The sequence below is a fragment of the Crassostrea angulata genome, chromosome 2 (assembly GCF_025612915.1).
Source record: "Crassostrea angulata isolate pt1a10 chromosome 2, ASM2561291v2, whole genome shotgun sequence".
Taxonomy (NCBI): Eukaryota; Metazoa; Mollusca; class Bivalvia; order Ostreida; family Ostreidae; genus Magallana; species Magallana angulata.
In genome coordinates this window covers 53,619,972-53,636,667 of record NC_069112.1, presented here as the reverse complement: position 1 = coordinate 53,636,667, position 16,696 = coordinate 53,619,972, and the positions used below count along the sequence as shown (strand labels likewise).

General features: G+C 32.3%; 1 protein-coding gene across 1 annotated transcript; it reads right to left on the bottom strand.

Annotated features, from left to right (window-relative positions):
* Positions 1–223: 223 nt before the first annotated feature.
* LOC128170565 (receptor-type tyrosine-protein phosphatase S-like) lies at positions 224–6,343 on the bottom strand. Its single transcript, XM_052836350.1, has 18 exons — positions 6,229–6,343; positions 5,756–5,826; positions 5,364–5,641; positions 5,089–5,176; positions 4,862–4,926; positions 4,728–4,764; positions 4,525–4,622; positions 4,298–4,426; positions 3,921–4,069; positions 3,509–3,644; positions 3,231–3,359; positions 2,811–2,898; positions 2,574–2,647; positions 2,301–2,435; positions 2,014–2,133; positions 1,759–1,904; positions 1,285–1,420; positions 224–465 (listed from the first exon to the last, which is right to left on the bottom strand). The coding sequence occupies exons 1-18, from the start codon at positions 6,339–6,341 to the stop codon at positions 385–387; spliced, it is 2,073 nt and encodes a 690-aa protein (XP_052692310.1). The 5' UTR covers positions 6,342–6,343; the 3' UTR covers positions 224–384.
* Between the last annotated feature and the right edge of the window lie 10,353 nt (positions 6,344–16,696).

Sequence of the window (16,696 nt, the reverse complement as noted above, 5' to 3'; positions counted from 1 at the left end):
AATATAACCATTTATGCATAACACTTGTTTTATTAAATGCTGTTATTTATAAAACTGTTTATAAGGCATTGCTTAGTACTAAAATACATACAATTTAATTCTGATCTAATGTTAAAATTAACTGACATAAGTTCATATTAGCAATACAAGACTAAAGAAATTAAAAAAAAAATGAAACAAACTCATGCATATAATAACATAATTTTACAGTAACATTATTTTGATGGTGAACGTTAAGTACTTGTAAACTTTTATCTCAATATTTTACATTGTTTTTTATGTTTGTATTAAGCTGCTTTGTTGTTTGTATTAAGCACCTTTGTTATTTGCGTAACATGATCAACATCACTTTAAATTATTGAAATCTAATTTTACATGGTTAAACTACTGGTTATAGTACACATTTTCTCCAGTTTGCGACTGTATGAAACTCTTCAAGGTGTCGTGGATCATACCATACTCTTCCTGTTATTAAATTAAAAAAAAGAACATTTCAAGTTTGAATTTTAATTCAAACATTTGGTTTTTTTAAACACACATTTTTCACAAGATTGATTTTTAAATAGCAATGGTAGTGCATATTTACTTTGTGAAAATCCTTAATAGTGTAGTATTACAACAATATATCAGATTGATTAACTTTGCTAATCAAATTCGCACATATGTCTGTATGTTTGTACTTTTTTTGCGATCACCGAGCGCTCACAGTAGGCTCACAGTTTCTTCACTGTACGGTTACTTGCGCTCTTCGCGCCGCTCCGTTCTGTTCGCGCTTACCGTTCACAAAGCGCCCAGTTTGCGCCCAGTGTGCGCTCACAAAGCGTTGAGCTTGCGCTCACTATATGTTCAGCGTTCACTTATAGTTCTGTCAGATTGAAATATCTTAAGGCTGATGATAATACATATATTTTGTTCATATACTATTTTTTCCTGATTACGGACGCAACACAATGTAAGGATAACTCTAAAGGCACTCCGAATAAATTGGTCATCTTCCATTCACGTAGCGTTCACCTTTTTCTTTGCGAGGCGTTTGCGCTCTGTGTTCGCTCATCGCTCACCGTTAAAAATTGCTCACCAAATTCAGTTAAGTGCGCGCTCACCGTTATTGCATAGTTCGCTTACTGCTCGCTCACAGTGCTCTTACTGTTCGATCACCGTGCTCTCACCATGCATTAATATTGTATTAACAGTTGCTTTTATAAGGAGATGTGTTTAATTTAAATTTTATACTATTTTCATATTGTGTTTCTTGCAAGAAAAAAGAGTTACAAAAAAAGTTACCAAGGATGAGCACAGTTCAGGACGTCTTGTTTGTAGGAGTCTGACCACAGAAAACACGTCTATCGCCTCGTCCATTGTTAGCTGTTGAATCAGGTTGTATACAGCACAGAACACGCCACAAAAAGCAGCCCCATCACTTGTTATTACAAAAAAGATAATACACGTATTCTATGTCTTGTACACGATAGGTTTAAGTATTGATAGTAAACTGAATTTACGATAACACATGTTATCTAAGATGCTTTAGAAAAGATTTGTTTATTTATAAAAGAGATTAATCAAACAAAAATACTCTAATAATAATATATGGGACAACATTTCTCAAAGGTTACGATATAGGCTATACTCATTTTATGATATTTGTATTTCCTAATAATTTTAATCATGAACTGAACAAAATACGTTACAAATGAGATATATCTTTCAGTATTTTATTGCTTAATTATTTCCAAAGTATATTGAATGTCCTCTTACCGGCTGACGACGACAATGGGATTGTTGGTTTTAATATTTTGTGTAAACGACACCAAACCTAGAATCTGAGAAATTGTCTGTGAATTATCCAATGTCAATACAGAGGAAGGCTGTATTACGTTGACCGACCAGGTCTCGTTGCTTTTCTAGAAAAAGATAGTATAAAGTACAAAAACTTGACTGTTTTAATTGCACGTTGCTACTTTTCTCCATATTAGTCCCATATTATGTGTAGCAACTGCCTCGAATACTCACTTCATTTTGAGCAATATCAATTGTACAACTCTTTATCTCCGATTTGTGATCTTGCTGTAAGTGAATTGTAAATGGAGAAACAGCTTTTGATGTAGTCGAGGTTGGCAACCATTGATTTGTCTGAAACACAAGGCCCTAGCTTATATTTACACATTAAGTGTTGTACTTCTTTTTATTTTTAAGTACTACAGGCACTATTTATTTATTTTTTGGTAAAGGTTATGAACATTTGTAGCAGCGTTTTGGTCTAATTGAAAAGTTAAGTATATGTAATGCAATATTCGTACCGATTCAACTTCATGCAGAGGTTCTGTGCTAACAACTAGTTCACAGTCATGGTCAGTGATCAGTCGAAGGAAGTCCACAGTGTCCCCTGGTGCCGGGAAATGGGTGATTATAAATGCATTCTGATTAATGAAAGACTGTAAAAAAAATCAAGAAGGTGCAAGTACATGTTTTATATTACATTATTACATATTATTGAATGTTTACTCTTTATTATTATGTTTGGAATAATATTTTTGAGGAAAAAGTTTAAATTATGAAATTTTAACACTTACTGGTACAACGATGGCATTAATGTAGCTTCCACGTTTTGGAACATTCGATGTCAGGTAAATGATGTATTTGTCAACTAAAATGTAAGAATGGACTTAACCTCATTACAAATTTTCATTACATATGTTATCTATTTCACACGATAATTTTCTAACTTTTCATTGTAGTTGGCAATTATAAAAATATTTTTGTATACTTTGCACTCACTAAGATGAATTGTAAAAAAACAAACAACATACGAGGACGAATTGCCGATCGAACACCATGAACATGTGAGGACATCTTGTAGTCGGTTTCTGCGTAGTGAGGCCGGACAGACAGAAGTCTCTGAGATACATGTATATATAAGATTTGTACATTACAATGCATTAATAAAGGTGTTTGAAAATGAACATGTATTTTATGAATTACATATAGCTGACACCATTTTCACAGTCAGTGGTATCAAAGAGTCTTGAGAAAAGTTCAACTACAGAATTAAACTAAATGGTATCTAAAATAGAAAACCGAAATGTCACAAACTTTTAGAAAAAAAGGGATGCAGATCTCTTGAGTCAAAATAATAATTTTAATGTTATCTCTTTACCAGAAAAATGGCAAATTTTGAACTTTAATGTATACAGCGATAATTTTGTAACAAAAAATGGGAAAAAAATCACCTGAAATTCCTTTCCAAGCATATTTTTGTTTTGTTTTTGTAACTTTTGTAGATATTCCGTTTTAGTAAGAACAGCTGCTGGTGCGTTAAACATTTCATTGAGAGTCAAAAATATTGTCTTGTATTGTTCCTAAAACAAAATTTAGTCTTTAGATTGCATAAAAACAATGTGCTTGTAATTCTCGAAAATACAAAATATTTCTTGACACTGAAAAATGAAATTAATATTTTTAACTACGTTAAATTTTTTTTTTAAACAAACGTATGTTTTGAACTTACAAAAGTCTGGACCATATTCATGCGATTTTGTCTCATTTTCTTGACGTATTCCGCAATGTTTATTTTTTTCTCCGTTTTGCCTGCCTCAAACAGAACATCTATTGCTATATACGTTCCGGTTCTGCCTATTCCAGCACTTGGCGAAACACAAATTTAATTTAATTAAAAAACAAATATAAGTAAAGAAATTGAAGTGTTTGTTCCTAATTTCACTGATATAATGGAAATCTAGATAACAAATACTGCGTCGTTTTTTTCAATAGTCAAAAAGACGTTATAAAAAGTAAATTTGTTAACATCTGCCACTAATGCAAATATACTATAACGCAAAGAGCTTAAACAATATAAAAAAAATGATTTGTTTTATAAGAAAAGCTTACGTAGTTCAAGTTTTTAAATGTCTATCGAATACCTGCAATGAACCAATGTTGGGCCATTTTGTCTTCCTGGTTTTGTTCTAATCACGTGATCATGGAAAAGTAAAAGGCAAAGTGGCTCTGGTGTACCGTGATCCGGCCAGGCAGTATAGTGGTATTGATTTATTGTTCTACTGTCATTGAGCTAAAACACGACAGTTAGCAAATACATGTACGTGTTTTATTAGGAGAAATTTAAATAATGTGGCAATATTGGTTGAGAGTTTGTAATTATTAAAAACGTCCATTACTATGATAGTGTAGTTATTTCTAACGATTTCTCAGATCAAACTACAAATTACGCATTGAGTTATACACATGTAGTTTAATAGAAGATTAATTATAACAACTAAAGATTAAAACTCTCACTTACCGTTGCGTGTGATATTTTTATTTTTCGAACAACATACTGAGCATACTGTTGTTCTTCAGTGGTATGTAAGGTGGTTCTCTCACAAGTAATGGTTTCATGTAAATCTGGCCAATATTGTGCACTTTTTAACTAAAAAGAATGGGTGGTTATTTAACGATAAATTTCAAGAGACAATGACATTTACATCTATTACACTCAGTGATAAATTACAATAACATACTGTTTACCTTTGTTCCTTCTTTCAAATTTGTTAACATTACAATTTGACCAATGTTCTCCTGTAATACCATGGACCAAAAGTCGGAGATTGTGGTCGGTTTAGGTCCTTTTAAAAAAAGAGGTTCTTTATCTTCCGATGCACGAAATTGCGATTTTTCATATTCAGTAGTCTTTGTGCCAAACCAAAAGAATATTCGGAGGAAATACATACCTTGTGTTGCAATGTATGCCTTTTCTTTTTTTAAACCCTAAAAAGTGATTAAGTTTAAAAAATATCATATTTTGTTTTCAAAAATGAACTGAAATTTTTTTTTAAATCGTTACAAGTTTCTATCATATACATACATCGATAAAGCTTGCGTTGATGTAGTCCGAATGTGTGTTCACCAGAATCACTCTAGAATGGTCGTCTAAAATTAATTTGGAAACAACCCAATAATTAGTACAATGCTAAAATGATTAAAAAAGGTTCTGAGATTTAAAACGACACAATATGTCATCAAAGATGAAAATGATAAAAAAATATACATCGTGTTGCTTTAAAGTGTATTTTTGATAATAAATATACTTACAAGGAAAAGTTGTCTTGAATCTGTTTTTGGTAATGTTTTCAGGAAGTTTTCCAACATAGCATGGGTGTCTTTCCCCGTATAAAAGTGTCTGAAATGAAACGAAGTATTCAACTATATGTTATAAACTAGTATCAAAAGCTAATACATGTACATGGTAATAATGTATGCTTTATTTGTTTTTGACCTCAATAGAAGAATGGTGATATCTTTTGTACAAAGATCTACGTGGATGACATTAGAGGCATGGTAAAATGAAACAAATATGTGATAAACACCGCGTATTCCTTATTAAAACCATCGTTTTCTTTCTTCGATTTTTCATGTATTTCCTTCTCCAAATCTTTTATCAAGATATCAGGTATTTGTTTTTGGTTAGCATACACATCTCCGTAAGGGTTTTCGTTGTGAATTTTTTCATCAATGTCAACATCGTCATCTCTTGATTCTCTACTTAGTTCCCTTGTAGCTGGTGATTTTCTAATACGTTTCACAGCCTTGCTATTTTCTACATTAATATTCTGGTAAATGTTTGTCAAGTTTGACTCAGATATATCTGAAAGTAATAATGATTTTCAAATTTTCAAACATTTCTTTATGTCATTTTAAATATCGCTAAAGCATATCGATTTCAGGAATAGTAAGTTTGAAAATCGCATATCATTCTTACTATTGATTGTCACGGTGTTAGAATTGTTCTTATTTGAAGATTCCAGCTGGTTTCGAGAGGCACTTTGGGTTCTACATTCATTGGTATAGTATTACAGTACAACATATTGTAAATGCAAATTTAAAGCATGGCAATTTTGACAAAATACGTTTGGTAACTTAACAATTGTTTTAAAAAAAACTTCAAAACAATTCATTTGTCGATTATAGAACAGAAAAATCGTTTTAGATAACGAACCGATTACTAGAAAAATGAGATCATTTACTAGTAATTTATTTCCATGTTTCCGTTTAAAAAGTATAGTTCAAATTGTTTGATTTTCTATTAATAGATTAATGAATGAATTCATGATTAAGGACCAATTAATATAAATGATAAAAAAAAATTCAATACGTATCTAAAAATGTTCCAAACGATTAAACACTAATCTAACAATTAAATATTCAAGTCTTTAAAATAAAAAAAAAGTTTACCGCATGTATATGATTAATCCGACAACGATGATAACAGCAACGACAACAACACCAAGGCTTCCCCCGACTATATATGCAGTTTGTACGCCGTCATCGGTACCAGTGTTTTCCATGGCCTGAAACATTAAAGATAAGTAATGTTGTGTTACATTTGCCAAGGTGTATCATACTAATATATGAATGAAATGTGTTCAGGTCTTTTTGCTTTATCAAGTTTGTGTTTTTAATTTTTTATCGAATAAATCGAGCAATTAATCCATATGCATTACCTGGAACTTACATACGCCAGTTTCTTGATAGCAGGATTGGTTTAAACAATTACTGCACATCTGTAAACAATCAATGCCAAAATATGGTTCCTCGCATGCTGAAATAGTAAAAGTCTTTTGTTTTTCAAAATACTAGACTTTGACCCGTGCGTGCAGGGGTTGACATTGCGTATCGGGCATTTACTGAATAGGTACATTGAAACACCTTATTTACATAACAAAGATATAAACCTACAATAATGCTATTAATTTCACTGCACTTTTCTTAGTTTGAATTATCTGTCTCGGGAAAGGCCCTAACCACAGTTAGAATGCCTCCCTTATACCCGTAATGTAACAGGAAATTGCAGAATCTCTCCGGAACGACTTAGGAAAAAGTAAATGAAGTTGCATTGAAAATAACAATCAAATTCATCACAAAAAACCTTTTTGAGACTGCAAATACCTATGAACTAGAAATTTTAATCCATTGAATGGAAGAATTCAACACCTTTTTACCAACGTACACGTATTTTTTTTTGTAAAACTGGGTCCAAAGGACATTATTCATTTAAAAAATAAAAACATATTCTCTCTTCACTCTCCTAACAAATATAATGTAACTTTTTTGCATGTAATCAAATATTTTTTGTCATCACGAAGACAAAATTAAGTACTTAGTTGAAATATATATTTGTTATTTTACACTTTCTCTCAACAGAAATCATTAATACATATAAACATAATATATATTTAAAGTACAATGAAAATTTACCCGTATTTGTAGTATTATTTCTGAGTTTATTCATGTAAATGTGATATTGTGGAAACATAAACTAGATATCCCTGTAGCGTGAATGTATTGTGCGAGCGCAAGATTGTAAAATCCAAAAATATCCAGGTGATTTCCGGGGTTTTGTGAGGAATTTTCGTAGATTATTAATTAGCGAAGCTTAACTGAGAAAAAATGGAAACAAATTGGTAATCTTCAAGTACCAATGATGTTTAAATACATAAAACAAAAGACAGTATTCTTCCGATTTCTCGGTATTAAAGACCAAAAATCCGAGTCTATTATTTTAATATAGTAGTATAGATAACAAAACACAAATATTTAGAAATGTATGTATTGTTCTTATGATATACAGGAAAGTAAAACGAGGAAATTTAAACAAAATATATATCTTTGCAACAGTATATGTATTAACTGATATAGTAGTGTAAACTAAATTACATTCAGAAGTCATAAATAAGTATTAACATTCCACTCATTTTTGTTTGTATAGTGTAGAGAAAGCAAAGATATTTATTACACGCTGACACAGACAGGTTCTAGTATGAGTTTTAAAATGACGCCACAGATGTTCAAGTGCATCGTAAAAGCGAAAATCAAAATTCAATGTTATGGCCGTTACATTGGCTCTTTCATTTCTTTGAACTTACCCAATGGCATATTGTAAACTGGTGAATTTGAGATATTACATTTGTAATTACAGAAAGTGAATTAATTGTTTACAAAAGCATTAAACTATAATTTTTTAAAAGATGCGGTGTCATAGTAGCAGCAGTATTTTTAAACAAATTGTCTCTTCGCTAATGCAAAGTTACTAAATTAATATATTGTGTATACATTTCAGAAATCGAAACTGAGTATATATCACAGTGAACGTAAAAAAAAATACCACAGTGTCTGAGTCATCTGTTTCATATTTGGATATCTCACTGGAAATGGACATTGATGGTAACCTAGCAACAAAACTTTATGATAAACGCGATGACTTCAATTTTTCTATAGCCAACTATCCTTACATATGTAGCAGTATACCTTCATCACCAGCATTTGGTGTTTTTGTCTCACTTAATCGATACGCAAGGGCATGCTCTTCGTATGAACAGTTTCTAAGGCGAGGCAAGCTACTGACAAGTTGATAAAACAGGACTATCAACAGTCTCGTTTGAAGTCATCTTATCTTAAGTTCTATGGTCGATACAACAACCTTTTCAGCAAATACAATCGTCCACTGGGTCGCATGCTGACTGACGTTTTTCATACTAATTGTTAGACCATAATTAATCACCAAATTGTCTACGGACTTTTCAGGGTTTGTTTTCCAAATAACGACAAAGAGCACACGGTGGGTGTGATCTGTCAGCAGAGGATACTCACTCCTCCTAGGCACCTGATCCTACCTCTATCTTTTTGGAGGTCCATGTTGCTCTGCTCTTTGAATTTGTATTTCGTTTTATGGGTTTTTAGATTGTGTGACGGTTTGTTGTCATTTTTTTTTCAATTTAACAAAACTAGTCATAATACTTTAAATTATATATTGATAAAAAGAGTGAGTTGACAGTTTAATAACTAAAATTTTCAATTCAGTCATTGCAAAACATTTTCACACCTCAAACCTATTAATTTTGACATTAAACAAAATCCTAAGTTCGTATTAATTTTAATTCTCAAATACTTATAAATTAAAGAAACAACAAACCACTCGAGTTATAATTAGAGATACATGCCAGATTATTCAGAATGCAATACTATTTTGTTTACATTTATGTGGATTTATAATAATAATAAAGTTATTTTGTAAGTGTCGGATTTGAGGGAATAAAATACTGTGCTTACAATAATGTAAAGGTTTCGGAGTTTGACAGGCGAGTTTCTCAACTACAAGGATACATCTTCTTGTTATGTAAACTTAGTTTTTATTGCTATTTTTCTTTCCTATCAGCCACACAATGTTAACCATAAAACTTTGATGTAAAAAAGTAGCTGTGTATTAACATTTAATGATATGATATCCATTAGTGATATAAATTTACAAAAGCTATCAGAACTCTGACCAATAATGATATGATTTAACCATTAAAGAACCACGAGTCTAAAGCAATATTATACCACATAATAAGCCAATTGAGTACTTGTTTTGCGTTCTTTTTTTCAATTTTAGGCCAGTAGTGGATGAGAATTTTGACCATTAGCGATCTTATCTTAAACTGTATCTAAAAAGAATGGCTACATACATTGTTGGTGATTAAATTACTAATACCATTTATAATCTAAGTTCTAACCACTAATGCAATTTTATTCTATTAACTGTTACTGTATCACTATATGTTACTTCATAGCTAGTACATATACATACTTACAAATATTGCAGAAAGGTCCTTTATAACCAGGAGCGCATCCATTTAAACACAATCCGTTGGTATGATAACAATGAAATTCTTCTTCACAATGGCGGCTGCAGTTATATTGACATTTTATTCCATATCTTCCTTTATCACACTCTACAAATAAAATATAAAATGTAAGAAAGAATTTTGAGTTTAAAACACACTCAGACAACAGATACTGAATGAACTTAAAATATACATTACGATCGTAATCTTAAAATAAAATACCTTGTTATTTTTTTTTTATATAACATAATCGATAAATACAGTTAGTTATGGCAACGCAGTTGCATTGCTTAACATCTTAGATATTAACAAAGTGCATTGCAAATCTTATCGGTAAATATTCAATATGTATTCTTCTGATTTTTAAAAATTGAAAAGAAATCCATCAAATATATAACAAAACCCAGAGCACCAAAGCATTAAAAGGGGATTTATTCTTAAAAAATACCCTGGTTACACATTGGACCCTTGTATCCTGAGACACAACTAGAACAGTGGCCAGTATCGGTGTCACAACTCCTGTCTTGGCAATTTCTTGGGCATGGATAAAAGCAATCGTCTCCATATGTTCCATTACACCCTAATTTATGAGTAAGAAAAGAAGATAAATTATTATTGTATGCTGAAGATTTTTTTTATTCTACGAGAGTACTTATAAAATGATAATAATACCTGAGAAACACTTAGTCATGATGTTTTAGTTTAAATTAAAATAGTTTTCATTCAGTTAATTGTTTTTTTTATATAATAGAGATATCTCTACTTACCATATACCTCTACTTCACACAGTTCATTAAAAGCATATTTTGAATAGAAGTTAGGATACTGAACACCATGTCTACGTTCATTGTAGTAGATAACGTGTCGTCCTTGAAGAGAACAGTTGATGTGGTGGTCCAATGACAACATATTTTGGTCGGCTGATTCATCATGATAACAGAGATAGCCATTGTCTTTAGAGGTTGTGTTGGATACATAGACAAAAAAGCCTGCCATTCTCTGTATATTTTGAGTATGATCTGAAAAAAACACCAAACAAACAAACAACAATTTAAGGTTTAACTGAATAACTTGAACAATAAATTTTAAACATATAAACAACACCGTTTACATGAACTACAAAAATACTTTCAAAGATCTGTATGCATAAAAATACATTTATAAAGCAAATTGAACACATTTATGCAGAGATTAATAATTATGATGATAAAGGGATATTAAGAAGAAAAAAAAAACGCTTAGTAAATGCAACTCTTGTTTATAAAACACTTAACGGGTATGACACACTTCAAAGTAAAGTGCAATCTCCAGAATTATGGGCATTACAGATTTCAATACCTTTTAGGGAATAAAACATTAGAAAGCTTAAGATACAACGAAACTTAAGTTAGGCCTCGGGGCGTTCATCAAAATTTAGTCCAGTGTAAATTGCCTTTCACTAAGAGGCGTTCACCTGATCGTAATACTAGTATCGGACTAAGTTAAGGCGAGTCCTACATGTACGTCCTTGAAAACGAGCACATGAACATGCACATACAGATATTGCAGATAAATTGATTTTAGATACTTAGTAAATAGAAAAAGACCTCTATCTAGATAGATAGAAGGATAGAAACATGTCATTTGTATTTTTGTGATTGTTGTAAGTCTTGTGTTCCCCTGAGAGAAAAAATCCAAGGCTAATTTTTTTTATTACAAATTGTTTTTTTGTTGTAACAAAGTTTCTATATATGGTGTATTAACGATGCCTATGTTGTTATATTTTTGACAATATCATAGTAAAAATTCTCAATAATAATAAACGTCATCAGTTCTAATATCGGAAAAAAATGGGGGAAAATACAAAAGTACATGCACGTTTATGTGTAAATGTTTAAAGTTGTTCGAGCCAAGGTAAAGATGCATGTGTCCGATGTATGGTGAACTCAACATCTAAGTACACTTGGGTGTATATTTAGTATATTAAATTAGGCTTTGTATAAATTAAAGGTTATTTGAGTAGTTGTATGTAACCTACGAAAAAAAGTTCGATTAAAACTGGCGTCAGTATTTTGCCTTGGTTGTATGATAAATATATTATCCAGTATCTAAACAGAATTAAAGTCTTTTTGAAAATTCTGAAACACATTTGGTGCTATCATTATATCTTGATGATAACATTTTAACAATGCAGAAAGATTCATTTGTTATATACCTTTAACTACCTGAGCATGGCATATTTCACCCATCAAATATGAAATGAAAAAAAGGGGAAAATGAAAGCAAATAAATTCATTTCGTGAGTTTTAAATTTTTAAATATCATGTTCCAACATGTTTTGTCTGGAAGTTGGAATAAAATAAAATGCTTCACATTTCTTATACAAATACACCTTTGCACTTATTATACATCGTACAAGTATAATTTATGCTTTATCCATTGCTCAATTTACTAAAAATATGAAATAAAAATCAAATCATTGAATACAAATAAATGATTGATAACTATCAATTGTATGTCTAAACATTTAGTTTTAGCATATAAGTGCTAATATAAGCAATGTGTATACATGTGAAGCATAGTAAGAAAGTTTCAATAGTTTTAAAGACTACACAATTGCAATGGTACTTGACCTAGTTAAATAGTTTTGTACAATTTTTCAAATTTCATATGAAGTTGATCAAAGAGCAAGGAACTTTATTGACAGAACAATGCAGTGATTGCCATATTATAAAAATAAATATTACGGTCAGCACCGACACTTTTAACGACAAAAATAGCAATCATTTCATGTTTATGCCCAAAGTTACAACTAACATTTTACTGTGCGTAAAACTTTGGCTTAACTTAGTTACACCATTAAGTAATCGGACCTTAAATCCGAATTTACGTCAGCTGTTAGGTTACGCCGGGCATACGCTGTTTAGTCAACTGGGCAACTGAACAATATAACATTGTTGATTTATGCTGCTTTGAAATGAAACAAAAAAATATCTTTTATTAGAAATACGTCTTTTGAATTTTTTATTGAACTTATTTAAAAACGCCATTTGCTAGGTACTTAATCTGTAAAAAAGTTTGATGTTTGTGGGAGTTGTTTTTAGTCAACTTTAATGTCAGCAACTCCGGCAAACCGGAAGTAAAAGTGTTTGAACCTAAGCACAAGTCATTACCGCTAAAGAATGTTGTACTTGAGAATAATCAATAAATTCAATGTTATTATTAAGAAGCATTGTTTTTCAAGGAAATGTCCGACGATAAATTTATGACAATTATTTTACAGTTATACATATGCACTGCTTGATCATACAATGTTGCAATGCGTAAAAAATACCTACAAATATAAAAGTATTAAACTTAAATATTGAAAATGCTGGGAAGTAATTAACGTGCATGACTCAGGCACGTACTGCGGCATCGTTTTTGAAAGTTGGGGGAGGGGGGGGGGGGGGCAATTCCATGTTAATTCAATTAAATTTTTCATATGTAAATTTAATAACTATGGTTGGGGCGAGAAAAAATGCTACGTGCCTGTGAGTACATACATCTTTTAACTAATGTATAAACTCTTAAATGGTTGGTCAATAACTGTAAAGTAATGTTTATAATGCATTTAAATGCAGGCAAGTAGGAAGGTATTTTTAGAATGGAAGGAGGGGAAGAGACTCATCTGTATTCAAGCAAAAAGACAAGTTTGCAAATCGTGAAAATCCTTATCCTTGGGGATGGAGGTGTGGAACATGCAAACACCTACTACCTACTACAACTTCGATTTCACTGTGATTTTCCTGATTTTTACCTCGAGTCAGTTTTTACCTGCTCCAAAAGGGGGAGAGGGACTCAAAGATTTTACAATTTTCTGTCTGTAAATTAAAAAAAATGGAAATGTGGGGGGACTCCCCCCCCCCCCCCCCACCTCTCCTCCAACCGGATGCTTCGTGTCTGGGTTTTTTGTCTGTGTAGATGTTTTTTGAAAAAAAAATAAACTCTGAAGTTCATGTTGTAGAATATTTTTGGTATAATTGTTTGTAATAATGTTGCATTAACAAATTTACCTTGATTCATTTGTTTAATTAGTACATCAAGTTTTATTAATTAAAGTGATAAAGGATTTAAGAAGGAGTCTTATTAAATAGACTCTAATAATAATAAGATTGTAAGTAAAACATTTAATCTTAAAATGTAAGCCAGTGGTCGAAATAAGCCAAGCTTGGGTCGTTGTTATATATTTAATAATACATAATAAACCTGAAATTTCGTACTTAAACAAATAACACAGAATAGACACAAATGACAAGACAATTAGACACAGACAAACATACACATTAGACAACAAAATGAAACAGTTATATTACAATTTAGAATGACTTTAATTTATTACATTAAGTCTTACCGGGACAAACAATCCTTATGCTTAAGTATATTGCTATACAACTATAGTTCTGACCCGTTCAAGGGCTAGGCGGAGAGTGCCAGTCCGGTATAAGATTTTGGCGGGGAAGGGTGCATGCAGAGTTAGTCATGTGCCCTATTGTCCAGTCTTGTCATTGTCCACGTTACAGATATTAAACTCTCATACAATCATTCACTCAAAACACGTATACCAATCAAACACGCTTGCGCTGTAATTTAATATACAAATTATATACCTGGTTACATATTCCCCCTCTTCATTGAAATGGCTCCTGACATTTCACGAAATTAAACTCAAATGCATTGTGCATGAAGAGGAAATATGATTTTACACTAAAATAAAACAACATAATTTCAACATACATGTAATAGAATATAGCAAAACAATAAAACAATGAAAACTCAACTTCTGCAAAATTAAGCCAATACACATGTCACCAAATGATTCAGCTGCCTCAGTCAGTCTGATCACAAAGGTGAAACATCAAAAACACTGAACACGAGATCAAAATAACAATTTACCACCCTGAACACACTAGAATCTCCCAAGGAAGATAACTTTCTCTTCAGATATTGTAAATCCCACAACAACACTAATATTACAGTTTTACAACTAATATCAGAGCAGGACAAACAACACAATAAATGGGTGATAATCATCATATCATGACACACAAATGCAAATTGGGGAACCCTTAAAATTAAGAAAACAAGGGCATTAAAAAATAAGAGTCATCCACATCAAATAGTTCAGAAAATAATAGTGATTAATTTTAAAACCAGGGAACTTGTTTTTTTTTTTGTTTTTTTTTATAATGGTATATTTTTTTTTCTACCCTGAGAGTCGGCATAAAATATGATAAGTGAATTGAATTTAAAAAACCTGAAAACTGCATCATAAAATCATGAAGCATAAAAGCAGTTTACGGGATAAAAACACTACCTATAAGTCCAGTCTCCATAGCGATCAGGAGGTTTTCGATTTCTGGCAGTTCGTCGCGGAAAAACGCGAGAGTTGCGGTTTGATAACCTAGTACTCTGTTCAACCGTGGTATCATCTACTCGACCCGATGACCTTGTCGTTTCATCGATTTCATTATCAATAATTGTCCGATTCAAGGTACCGGTAGGTTCTGGAACACTGGAGTTCTGACATGAAGAAAACTCATGATTAGTATTGGTCTCAATATTGCTAATTTCAGTTTGTCTTATAGAAGACAGTGAAGTTTCTTTGTTTCTTGATGACCTAAGTACTCTGGTTGTTTTGATTTCTGAACTACTAGAGTCAGAATCTGATTCTGAGCTGTCCTCTGATCTATCATCATCAGATATGTCCTCTGCACATGATCTACCAGCATCCTGACTTATACTCTTCCTTTTCAACACTGGTGCTGCAGGCATGTCAATGTTTTCAGAGGGAATGGCATTGAATGACAAGAGCATACTCCTGTGCAAAGTCTTAATGTTTTTCCCTGATTCACCCTTGACTCTAAAGACAGGGATGTCAGGATTTGGAATACTCCGAATAGTGTAGACTTCAGATTCCCACTTGTCAGCCAACTTGTGTTTTCCTTGAATTCCTACTTTCCTCACAAGCACCTTATCTCCAACCTCAAGTTTGGCAAACTTGACCTTCTGGTCATAGTTCTCTTTATTCTTGTTGGCAATTCTTTTAGCTTCTTTCGATGCCAAAGAATAGGCAGATGCCATCCGATCCTTGAGTTTGGCGACATAGGTTGGATGATCTCCTTTCTCTTTGTTAATATCCATACCAAAGAAAACATCAATTGGTAAACGGGGATGCCATCCGAACATAAGATAATGTGGTGTATACCCTGTGGCATCACTCCTTGTGGCATTGTAGGCTTGAACAAGTGGTGCTACAAAAGATTTCCAATCTGCCTTTTGTTCCTCTGTTAATGTTGAAAGCATCCTAATAAGAGTTTGATTTAAACGTTCTGCCGAACCATTTCCCATGGGATGATAAGGAGTTGTTCGCGATTTCTTTATCCCTAAAATTTAACAAAGATGTTTAATAACTTTTGACTCAAAATTCCTACCCTGATCACTGTGAATTTTCTCTGGGAAACTGTAATGAAGAAAGAATTTTTCATATAATGCTTTAGCTGTTGTATGCGCAGTTTGATTTTTACAAGGGAAGGCTTGGGCGAATCGAGTAAAATGATCGGTTATTACCAGAATGTTCTCGTATCCACCTTTCGACTGTTCCAAAGTAAGGAAATCTATACATACTAACTCCATAGGTTTGGTCGTAACAATAGGAACAAGTTCCGCTGTAGGTCGGACTGGAGATTTGCTGCAAATACACCTGCCACAGGATTCCACTTTCTGGTTGATCTCATACTCCATTCCTGGCCAGTAGTATCGTTGTTTAGCAAGCCACAATGTTTTGTCCTTACCTGGATGTCCAACAGCATCATGTATGCAACGTAGTGCTACCCCTCTCACGGACTTTGGCAATATTATCTGTTTTATCTTCTGACCATCATGTGAATAGGTTTTGTACAAGATTCCCTCAATCAATTCCAACTTCTTGTACACTCTGAGTAACTTCTGCACCTGCAAGGGTTCCCTCTTGACACTTTCTCATGATGTCTATAACTCGCCTAATAGCCTTGTCTTGG